Genomic DNA, 12280 nt, shown 5'->3' with positions numbered 1-12280 from the left:
TGCCAACCTATTATTAACGCGAGGGATGCCTCTCTTTCTTGTAAATCCTTTCTGTTTTGACCAGATTGATCAGGCACTGTGCCACTTTGCCCACCAGCACCATTAATGTGATTGATTTCACCAGAAGTATATGCCCCAACAAGTCTTACACAGAGGAAGTTTTGCCTAAAATGTAATTACACTGATAGGAATTTGATTCTTAATCATCTGAAATATTTCTAAACAACGTCTTCAAGAAGGAGGATGCCAAGCTTAGCCTGGAGTAATGTGGATCTTACGTGCAGGATCTCACTCTTAAAATGTTTTATTCGGCACCTTCTTCTTGCCTGAGCCATGGTTTTAGAGTCATTGTCAGTTAAATTGACCGTGTTGCATCTTTATAAATGATCTGTCCATGGGCCTTGATGACATTTAGAGGTGCCACCAGTTTAAATGCTTGTCGATTATTTTAAGAATGGTTGTGTGGACCAATCCACAACTTGATTTTTAGGGTACTTACTGCTGGAACTATGCTTTGCGACAGAAATAAAATTAGCAAAATACATTCAACATATGAATGCATCTAATAACAGACACGAGAGCTCCCTGTTAAACATGCAGAGGTTGACAGATATCCTGTTTTACTTGAACAATGATTTCAAACCATCCAGCTGTCTCTCTCTTCTCCGGGGCACCAGAGACAGAAATGAAGGGTTTATGGACCATGCATGTGCCGACAGTTGTTTTGTGACGACTCAATATTTATGGTACAGAAATGCTCTACGCATCAAAAAAAATCTCCATATATCAAGTCACAATTATGGGTTTCAGAGTTGCAAAAGGTCCATAATTTAGATAAAAATGTATGATTTACTTTTCAGTCATAAAACCTGCAGCTGGAAAGGAGGGTGTGAGGTTTTGAGCTCACCTGGTGCTGTACAAGCTGCTTTGACAATACATGTATCTGGGTCATGAAGTCATTTTAATGCTCATCATTATTGCTGTCTAAAAAACCTGCTCATTTCTGCAAATGGTTGCTATTTTTAATGGGGGTTCATTGCTCATAAACATGAACACATTACTGAAAACCATTCCATTTATCATAAGTGCAGACTTTCTTGAGTCCTAAACTTCCCTCAAGCTGCTCTTATTTATTACCAGTCACCAATGGCTCTAGTTGCTGCATGTTTGAAATGTGGCAGTGCAGGTTGTTTCAGTTTGGGAAGGATACTTGCCTAAAATCTTCACGAGCTGTTTCAAAGCCAACATTGAAACAAGCTCATGCAAGACCGCTGAATTTCACAGATCTGAAGATTCAAAATGAGTCTCACAAGTAACCTTGCACAGTAATAAAACAAAAACTAAGTGTCTTTCAGTAACAGATAAGTCCAACATGTTGTTCATGTGAAAATGCTGCAAGTATTTGACCTATGGCAACCTCCCAAGCGTGGCTTAAAGTTGTGATGAGTTTATAGGCTGCAAATATCTACTCTCACTGCCTGCCTGAACTGAAGTGGTGCTGCAACAGAGAGAAAGGGCCTCTCTGTTTTACTTTAGTTTCCATTCTCCTCTGTTTACTCAGCAGTAGGCTAACCCCACTGTCAACCCCTTGCACAGTTTTCCACTTGCAGAACCACTGCCTCTGTGCCATGGTCAAGGTATTTACTGTAGGTGTGTAAACTGCATCTCCAGATAGATCTGAATGTGCTACACCCGCTGCATCGGTTCAGTTTGCATAAAGCAGATTGCATGACAATAGAGCGATATAGCAAAGATCACATTTAATTGCTTGTCTCTCGTGTGTAGGCTTGTCTCTCAAATATCAGTGTGATTTGTATAACTGGCCCGAGGACTGGATTAGCAATGATATATTAGTCGTGCGTTTACAGGACAAGATGAATCCTGTTATCAGATAAATTTCCCTTTAGATTATTGCTGTGGTAACTTTCAGATTCATCATTACTGACAGAAGAAATGTGCCCTAGTCTTCCACAAGAGTCATATTGAAACACTAACATGTATCTCTTGTGTTGATCTCAGGTAAATATGTGAAGGTCCAGAGGAAGCAGGGTCTGGTATCCGGCTCAGAGAGCAGCAGCAAGCACTCTCCCAACAACAAGAGGAGCCTGGCTCCCAGCGCCGTCGCACACCGACCCTTGAGGGATCGCGTCATTCACCTTCTGGCCTTAAAGCCCTACAGGAAACCTGAGCTGCTGCTGTGGTTGGAGAGGGAGCGGGCCAGTCCAAAGGACAAAAGTGACCTGACCCCAGTGCTGGATGAGGTGAGACATCTGGCACATTGCTGTGTAAACACATTGTCAACTAATGATTAAAAAGCCTCAGATACAGCAAGTACAAGGAAATACCAGAATGGGAAGTGTGAAATGCAAATTCAGATGCTTTTAGCGTGAGGATTTAAATGATGAACATGAATTCGTGCCTAACTAGCTCATTTGATAATTATTAATATAAATATTCTCTGTAAGGTGAAGTCAGTACGGTTATTTCAGGCAGTTTTCCTGTGTTCACAGTGTGTGTGAGTGTGTGTGTCCCTGTGCAATCATCGAGTGGAGACTGTGCCGCCGCTGGTAGCTGTAATTAGGGCTGTGCTTTAGTTATCTTTGGAAGAGAAGATTGTGTTTTGACAGCAGAGGGGTGGGGTGTCTCCAGCTGGGATCTACCTTCTTTCAGAATTGCAAGTGGTTGATTTGGGGAGATTTGTATCAGCAGGATTGAGTTGCATAATGGCCGGGGTTAAACTGTGTACCAGGGAAACAATATGGAGCCACTGATTGGCACACAGGTCCTGTTTTATTCAAATATAAAGTGTAGTTAACACAGTTTGGTGCTTTTACAACCTCAGTTGGCCTATTTTCTTGTTGTATTGTGTCCTCTTTCTGTTGATATGTTAACATTGTGAGCTGTCGGGCCTTTTCAGGTAGGTAAACTCAACATTAAAGACCACAGCTACTCTCTGAAGGACGAGCTCTACAGACACATCCAGAAAGACTGGCCTGGATATCTCGAAGAAGAGAAGCAACTCATCCATAGGCTCCTGATCAGGTTGGTATACCACTATACCAAAATAATCATTTGTTTTGTTCCATCGATACATATGTTTAATTTACTAAGTTATAGTTCACTATTTGGGAAATATGCATATACACATGTACTGTATATATAAGCATAAGACTGGAAAAAGAAGGAAAACTTGGCTCTAAACAGGCGAGACATGAATTTCACTGAGGAAATCATAGGTATCTCTTTGTTTGAGCACACCGACAGCAACGTAGGCCCTTATCTTCATAAGCTTTCAATTGTCGCTGTCTGTCCAAGAAGACATCTTCCACAGCGTCTTCTTCAAGTATGACATCTCTCTTTCATCCTGAGATTTTTGTTTTCTCTTTGTTCTTTGTGTTTTGCATCCAACGTGTGCGAAAAATCCTCAATACGCCCACTTGCTCACTTTCAAATTTCCGAACTTTTTCCTGCTGCCAAGTTAGACGTTTTGGGGAAAATTTAGAAAGCTGGCAGAAAAGGTTCTGGAAAATTTCCAGAGCAACTGATTTGATCATTCGTATTTTCCCATAAAGCCCCTGTGTAACAATTCAGGAAAATATCCAGAACTCAATGCATGTCTGAAGCAGCTGTAAGGAAGTTAAAATGTGAGCTTCAGTGTATTTTGTTTCCTTTGGACAGAACCAGACTAGCTGCCTCTCTATGGTGTCAGTCTTTGTTTTAAGCTAAGCTCCAGAAAAAGTTAATCTATTGGCCAGAATTTGTATTCCCGAAATTGTCAAACATTGCCTAAAATGTATTTCTTGAGTCCCAGGCAGATAATGCATATACGTCTAGGGATGGATGCTTTGTGACAGTGCTGGCATTAATACAGAAAGATGTGTGAATTAATGTAGACGTCTTCCATGATCACGCCGAAAGAGGAGCTCCTGAAAGAATCCGCCTCTGCACTGATAAATCTCCTAATGGCCACATCAAAGCAGAGGGAAATATTCCTTGCAAAGTGTTTGCCAAATGGCATTAGCATGGAAGTGTTCAGAGGAGCACGGCTGAGTTTTGCAGAGCAAGCGTCCTCAACTCATGTGTTTCCTCTGCCCGCCAGTAAACATACCGGCCATGTGCTTCACGAGTGTTTTGGAAAAAGTGCAAGTCTCGCTTGCTGATTACACAACCCCCGTCTGTTAACCACCCTGCTGTAAAAAACGTACACTTGTTGTCATTAATTGTTTGCCAAGTGATAAAACAGCGATAGCCTGTAAATACTAGAAATTACATATATTTTTCCTGTAGTTTATTGCATTTTGGAGGAAGATCTTCCTCCTATACTTTCTTAGAACTGTCATTTACTGTCTGATGTAAATGTTTAATGGTCCCTAACTCCACTTGCAACAACTGAATGATTAGGAGGGTTGCATGGATCCAGTGAGGGGAGTGGTTTTTTGTGGTGGCGTCTGCCTGAGGAAGGAGCTGTAGGAAGCAGATTAACAGAGAGGGTTTGGTCGTACAGAGGTTAAATCTGTTGCTATTGTTATATTAACTGGACTGTGTTCAGTCATTGTGGCTGCCTCGTGTAGATCATATCACCACAAAACAAAACACATCACAGAAACATGCAGAAACTTTTGATAAAATCAAAAGATTGACAGTTTTGTGATGTCAATGATGAATTCTAATGCAGAAAAGCTGCTATCTCTGCTTCCTCTCTGAAAGATGTGTCATAATGAATGATAATTGCTCCCTGACTTGTATGAAAAATCTGCCAGAGCCAGTTTTATGACCTATCTGGCGCCATTTATGTCCTACTGAAGTTGCTGTGTTCCTAATCTTTTTCCAGGAAACTCCAGCCACTGCAGAGTAGCCAGCTGAAGAGCCCCCAGTCCAACAGCTCATTCCACAAAACTCCCGGGGACTCTCCTTCACAACTCAGTCCTGCCAAGAATCTCTCTGTGGTAATTATTCACCTTGAATTGAAAGAATCTTACGTTTGCCCACTGCTTCTTAAGACCAACATTTATTAGGTATTTCCTTTTTGTTGCATAAATGAATAAATAAATAATAATAATATGGAGGAATAAATAATATAATATGGAGGAATAAATAATATAAATAATATGGAGGAATAAATAATATGGAGGATAAAATCCTCAAGGTTGACTTATAGTTGCGGCTGAGAGCAATTTATATTTAATTTTAAAAGGAAATGGGCCACACTATTTCTTGTCGAGGACCGGTTTTCAACAGCGAATAGAAACTCCATGAAGTTAGTGGCCCTGGCAGAAAAATGATGATAACCCCTTGGAAAATGGTGAATTGTCAAAATATAGTAAACAAATAACACGGCACAGCTTACAGGTGGAGTTTGTCAGCTCTGAACAGGATAGCAGTTTCACATCTTTGCAGTAGTTATGCTATGCTAAGCTAAGCTAACAGCTACTGGCAAGAACGAAAATAAACACAATTCATTCAATTCGAACTCTGCTATCCAAAACATGGAGGCCAATCACTCACTGTGTAATGTTTCTTATTTTTTTCTAGAAACGCCCATTTCCCTCTGACCCATCCAGCTGTCAAACCCCCAAGAAACAAAGACTGTTTGACCAGTGCTTGCCTCTGCAGTCGCCCTCTCATGGAGACTACGGCACTAACGGGGCCCGGAGCGCCTCCAGTCACGGAAACTCTATACAGATCAAAATGGACTTCGACAAAACCAACAATCATCTCCAGGGGAGCCCAAACGGTCTGTACTCGCCGCACAAACTCAGTGGGTCGTCTGTTATTCCCAAACTGGAGAGGACTGAGCCGGCGCCTACTGCTCCCAGCCCCAAGCCCCCACACCCCGACCCCTCCATTTGCACTGACCAACCGTTCCCCAATGGCCAACATAAAAAGAAGAAGTCTAAAAAGCACAAAGACAAGGAACGAGAGCGCTTTAAACCAGAATGGATTGAAACAAGTCCAGACCTGAAGCAGAAACAAGAAAATCTCAAAGGTAAGTGGCATTAAAACAGTAAAACTGCCCTCCCTTAAAACCTTTGCCACATTTCATGTATCGCACTGAGCTTTCCATCAATCTGTTTCATATTATTGGTTCAGGCCGTGAAGATTATCGGCTTTCATTTGGCGAAAAGGGAAAAAATCATCGGGGTTATAGTTGCTGCTGGAAGCTCAGAAAGAGCAATTTATGTTTTGGTGTGAGAGCGCAGTGAACAGTGTGTTGCACCCCCCCCCCCCCGCCAGCCCGCCCAGCTCCAGTCTGTTGATGATTGACTGTGGAACAGCTGGGTGACCTACGGTCGAGCGAGTCAGCAGGCAGCGTTGTCTCCTACCTGCGCCTGCTGACGTAACAGCTCGCCTTGGATCAGACTTCTTATCACAGACAGTGATAAATGATTCCATCAGCCTTGATATGATGGGCACAATATCGCATTTGCATTGGCTGATTGCTCGAACCTTTCTTTTTTCCTCAACGTGTGTGCATGTGTTTTTCCTATCTGCAGAGCACGAGGGAGAGAGAACACCTGTCAATCGAGCCTCAGCAGAGGAGCTGCCCGACTATTTAATGTAAGATTAATCGCATATCATGTTCCTGACTGTATAAATGTTACATTCCCAGATTTAGAAAGGATTTATGTCACAGGAGTGAAATCTGAAAAATGCAAAAGCATGCAACACATTTCTGAGTCCAGCTCACTGACGCTCAAGGGTTCGAGTCAGCTTCAAAACATTCAAATAAGTAGAAGGTAAATAAAACACATGTGTGAATGAGCTGTCACAAAGCATAGCCGAGATGACTGTGAAAACAAATGATCTTATGCTTTGCATTTATACATCTGGTCAACACATCACGCTCTGAAACCAGCGACGTGTCAGGCCTCTCACGCCACCAGTCTGCACTGACATCTACTGGAAGGACTTGGCGAGGCAAGTTGGCTCCTGAGGACTACATCTGCTCTTTGAAACAGCGTGTGTTTTTCTTTCTTTTTCAGAAAATACAGCACCATTAAAGCACTGGATCAGCGTCAACAGTACAAGGACGACTTCTGTGCCGAGTACGATGAATACAGAGCTCTTCATGACCGGATCGGGGCCATCACAGAGATGTTTGTTCAGTTGGGCTCAAAGATCAACACTCTCTCCCCGGGGACACAGGAGTACAAGGTACTTTCTGGACCAGAGACATCCTGCTCTTTTTCTACCAAAACACCAAACCCACGTGATGCACAGCAACCTAACACCTTCTCTTTTTGTCTTTTTTTACCTTTTCAGCTTATGGAGGACCAAATACTACAAAAGTACCGAAAGTATAAAAAGGTAACAATACATTTGATTAAACTTTATTTCATCTAACACTTCAGGCACTAGGCCTATTGCAAGAACCACTCATATGAAGAAAATAATTATTAAGTGGCCCATACATATAAGGATTGAAAACGTTACAGTTTTCAGACATATTTTCTCTAGTGATCCGTGCGCTATCTTTTCAACAAAAAAAAACTTAAACAACAAAATCTGATTGAAATTGTAAATCAAACATTTCACTGAAAAAGTAAAATTAAAACAAAATATTACCTAGTATAAATATTCTGTTGAGCTTAGTGTGATCGTCAGTGCATCATAGATTGTCAGTTCACTGAGGTCAGACGGCTTTGCTCATCAGACTTATTGGCAGGAGTCATTTTAGCACATCAGAATAAACAGCTGCTCAGGAGAATTCTGCCTCCGTCAAGGGTTGTTTTTCTGTTTAGGGAAGCATCCTTTTTAAAGTCCCTGATCATCTAACATCACCTGTAGTCAAATCTATGATCATCTAATATGTCGTGTCCCCTGAATCACCCCCTTGTTAGTCATGGATCGTTTGGCATTGGAACACTTGGCATTTAACCTTGTGTCAATTTATTCCTGCTTTTTTTCTGACATGGCTTTGATAGCTGTATGATATAATATGATTCCCTAATGTCACTAGTCTACTGAGACAAGTTAACGTATCATCTGTCTCATTATTGTGAGTGAAACCTTCCAACAGTTGAGCAGAAACAAATGTGTGTTTATTACCAAATCTCACAAATGAGATGGTGGCGTAAACCAAGGGTTTAACTGCCGCTATGAATGAATAAATAAAGTTAATACCTCTTTGACACCAACATTACTAAGTATGCCGGTGTTTTAAATGCGACTAAACCTGCAAAAAAGGCCAGTAACTTTTTACCCATTGCCAGTTGGAGTTTGCCTTTTTTTTTTTACACCGATGCGTCATGTTCAGCGTCAGTAACACACCAAAAAACTGAAGAGCTTTCTCCCCTTGCTGTCTTGAGTGTTGAAAATGTCTATCTCTGCCAATCGGAGCCAGAGCTGATATAAACCTGTGTCTACTGTACAGTCACATGAGACAGAGTTGAATGCTGATTGAGTCCATTCCCATCACAGACAATAGCCAGATGTTAGTGGGATTTGTTGTTGTTTTTACCAGGGAAAAAGGGGCTTAAGAGAGTTTACTGAATCCAATTTGAAAGACTGGTATTAAAAACAAAAACCAATAGAGGTTTATGATAAGAATATGAAAATGGTGTTGCCTGTGGCCCATCATGTATGATTTTACTGTGTGACACCGAGAACTCACTGCTTCTTTTTCTCCTTCCTTTTCTCTTGTAGAAGTTTCCTGGTTATCGGGAAGAGAAGAAGCGATGCGAGTACCTCCATCAGAAATTGTCGCATATCAAAGGCCTGATCACAGATTACGACCGAGCACAGGAGCTCTCCTAGTAACCGGCCTCTGCCCTCGGCAGGGTGTGATTTTACTGGACCAAAAGACTCCTAATGGACTCAAAGACTGCGTAGCTGGGTCCCGGAGCCACTGAGACACTTTTCACTTTACTCCTCCTACTAATGGAATCGAGGGGCGAGGTTGTTTTGTTTTTCAAAAGTGGGCTTAGACCACCAACTCGTGATCAGATGTGGCCCTTTAACACTACGGCTTTCATCTCTGATTGTGGCTGTTATGGCTGGATCTTGTTCTGCTGTAGAATGGTGAGATGACAGAGTCAAAGCCAAATCCATTTCCTGAAATGCAAAACAGATGTGATCCTTCCTGCCTGATTGCATTTTTATTCCCTCCTTTATCTCGTCAGAGCTAAACAAATAAAAAAGTGCTGATTTAGAAATAGTATTAAATTGATGGCACAATCAATCTTAGAGGGAAACCGATGCTCCTGAAGCCTTTACGTATTACACATACAGAGGAATCTGTTCATTTGCCATTTGTAATCAAATGTTGACACATTTTATTACATCAATTATTCATTAGTTCCAATGCTGACATTACCTAATGGCACTAATATGATCCTGCAATAAACAGTATCTCTCTTCAGACCACATGCAGACGGACAAAATTCATGCAAATATGAATGCAGGAATGAGAACAGACAAAGGTTTATATCAGTTTATCAATAATGTTATCCCAAGAAGAAGTTTAAAGCTTAATATGGGGATGAGGACCAGTTTCTCCAGGTTTTGGCCATTAGGAGGCGCTCTGCCTTCATCCTGCTTGATTTCTGAGAAATAATGCAATGCCAAAAAAAAACACTCCTCACAGAACAGTGAGGCAGGTTTCATGATCCTGTCAGATTCACCCACATGGAGCCTACAGTACCACAAACTGCCTTTTCACTACGTAATGAAAGAACACCTTCATCCCACACATATCTCGAGTCATGCACCAAATTAAAACGTCAGTTCCCAGAATGGGCCTTATTTTTTTCATCAAGATTGAAAAACTCCCTGTCTTGCAATGTTAAAGGAACTATTAAAAGAATCCTGAGCCTGAACTTTGATGGGTTCTTCCCTGACCCATATTAGATCCAAGCTTTGTTGAAATCTGTGAAGTTGTTTTTGTGTATTCTTGCATACAAACAATCAAACAAACAGACAAAGAGACGGGGGTGAAAAAAGAACCTGTTCGGCAGAGGTATTAAAGCTGTATGTGCACTGAAAACAAATTCATACCAGTTGCCCTAAGACACAGTATTAAATGCGTACAGGGTAATGATCATTTACAAAGTCCGCACTTTTAACTACCATTTACTATGATTTATGTTCGGTTGAATAACAACGATTCACTTCAGTGAGGGTTTACATGTTAACGTTATTCTGCCGAATGTGACAGAAATGGCTTTAAAGTGTGTGGACGGTGGTGTGGTGGGTTGGTCCTTCAGCTCAAACCACCGGGGTTCATTTGAGACTTTTCATGTGAATTAACACCACCTTTAATTTGATATCACTTTCAATAGCTGTGGCCTGATAAAGGGAATAGTGCTCAGATTCCAGTGCTCTCTGGACATTCGCATGGATGTAGCTGCACTCACAAAGGTTGTCTTAATAACAGCTGAAAATGGGAGAATGAAGCTAATATTTGCCTTAACACGTGTGTCAGACATTTTCAGAATTCTGCTACCATTATTCGAAAATGTTCTCCGCACAGTTCAAAGCATTTCCGTAAATGTCTTTTTTTTTCTTCTCTTTTTATTCTGAAGGAAGGTTCAGTTACTGGATAGTAGTTGTGCAACAGTTGTCTAATCCGTCTCGTATTAGTTTTTTTCGATGTACGTCTTAAATCTGTCAACGTATTTAGCTTCATTTGTCGTCTGTTGAATCATCATGAACTGTAAAAGGAATTTAATTCACTCTCTCATCCTATTGAGAACCACTCTGGAAAGAAAGAACCGATGCAGAAATCGAGACACAATAATACGCTTAGCTTCTCTTGGTTTCTCAGTGCAAAAGCTCATTTGCCACATATTCAGCAGCTCTTTCACAGCTAAGTGTGCATTTCTTCTTCTTGTATTCTGGGATGGCTGAAGGATTTGAGACCAGCACCAGTTGGTCTTTCGTGGCACATATGAAAACTTCCAAGAAAAGATTATTTATTAGCACTGACTATTGCAAACATTTTAACTGCAAGAGGCCCGTATAGTGTTGAACAATTCAGAGAATTAAATATAAAAGCTAAGGTCAATAACGGATTCTTATCACTCCTGCACATCCATAGAGATGTTTTCCTTATCCTGTCTGTTTGATGATCTTCTCAGGACCCGACAGCCTGAACTTATTTGGTTCTTGTGTCTATTTGAGAGTGTGTCTGAATACACCAGTGTGTTTATTCTGGTACGAAGGCTGGATATCTTTGAGTTATGAAGGTACTCACACCTTTTAAAATAACAGCAGGATGAAAAAAATGCCAACAAGCAAAATGTAGGCCATGCAAGTCCAGATCATTTACAGAGGTAACTCAAGTTAAGGGCTCCCTGTTTACCACTAAAATCATATTGATTATTGCAATCAAACAAATTGCATCATGGGTAACACTCTGCGGGCAACATATCAGTCTGATCCTAGTATGAATGAAGATAATCGAACATTCCTCTGGACGTGTTTTTGGGAAACTGTAGCCTCCATGAAATGGGCTTCTCAAGTGCTGACTGATGTTTTTTACTGTTGCAGGAGCGAACTACTGACGGTGCCTTTTCATTCAGAAAGCAGAGTCACTCTGCCTAGAAACAGGATTGGTTTTCTGGGAAAAAGAAAAAAAAACTGGGGCCGGCATATTTACACATGTGTAGCTTCACACTGTTGCCACTGTTCAAAGTGCTTTGTTCATCATTTGTAGAATAAGTTGATATCAAATGCCTTGTTTAAACGTGTAAAGTATATTGGCCATGACATGATGCGTCATTTACATTTTTTAAATGTAGTTTTCCAGGACACTAATTAAAATGCATCTAATGTTGGCTATTTGCATACATGTATATTTGGCCTTTTCATGTCATTTCAGCCCAGGAAACAGGTTCCACATATTTCGTTCAGATGTGCTTATTGTTGGTACTGGAAGAAAAAAACAATGCCTCCATGGAAATGTGAAATCTACCGTTTTGTCAATTATAAGTTGCTCCAATTGCTCCTTCCATAGAAGAACACGTTTATTTATTGCTTTTTATGCATTTGTTCCTTTACAGGATTCTTCTTTGCAAAGTCTGTCCCCTCTTTTCACAGTAAGACTCATTAGCAAGGTGAAAGGGAAATGGAATATATTTTTGCAATTGTTGATGGTGGATGCCTCGTCACAAAGCCATCCTCTTGAAAAAAGCTTTCAGAAAAACTTAATGTATTATTGTCTCAGTAAAATTGGAAATTAAAGCTTTTTTTCCAGTCGAGTGTGGTGTCCTATTTCCTGAAGAGGGCGCTGTTACTCCATTTGTAAACTGAACCAAAATCAGTTTTTTCAATTCTCCCT

At 40.8% G+C, this 12280-nt stretch overlaps 1 protein-coding gene across 1 annotated transcript in view; it reads left to right on the top strand.

Moving 5' to 3' along the window:
• Window positions 1-12200, top strand: part of LOC128443978 (RNA polymerase II elongation factor ELL) — a 28422-nt gene extending 16222 nt beyond the window's left edge. Inside the window, exons 5-12 of the mRNA XM_053426241.1 lie at window positions 2020-2261; window positions 2918-3042; window positions 4832-4946; window positions 5533-5986; window positions 6495-6558; window positions 6984-7155; window positions 7264-7308; window positions 8647-12200. Of these exons, the coding sequence (XP_053282216.1) occupies window positions 2020-2261; window positions 2918-3042; window positions 4832-4946; window positions 5533-5986; window positions 6495-6558; window positions 6984-7155; window positions 7264-7308; window positions 8647-8757 (1328 nt within the window). The 3' untranslated portion in view covers window positions 8758-12200. The remainder of the gene's footprint in view (window positions 1-2019; window positions 2262-2917; window positions 3043-4831; window positions 4947-5532; window positions 5987-6494; window positions 6559-6983; window positions 7156-7263; window positions 7309-8646) is intronic.
• Window positions 12201-12280: the final 80 nt, after the last annotated feature.

Source organism: Pleuronectes platessa, chromosome 7 (assembly GCF_947347685.1).
Source record: "Pleuronectes platessa chromosome 7, fPlePla1.1, whole genome shotgun sequence".
NCBI lineage: Eukaryota > Metazoa > Chordata > Actinopteri > Pleuronectiformes > Pleuronectidae > Pleuronectes > Pleuronectes platessa.
The sequence above is the reverse complement of the archived record's forward strand: the minus strand, read 5'-3'. Positions and strand labels throughout refer to the sequence as shown.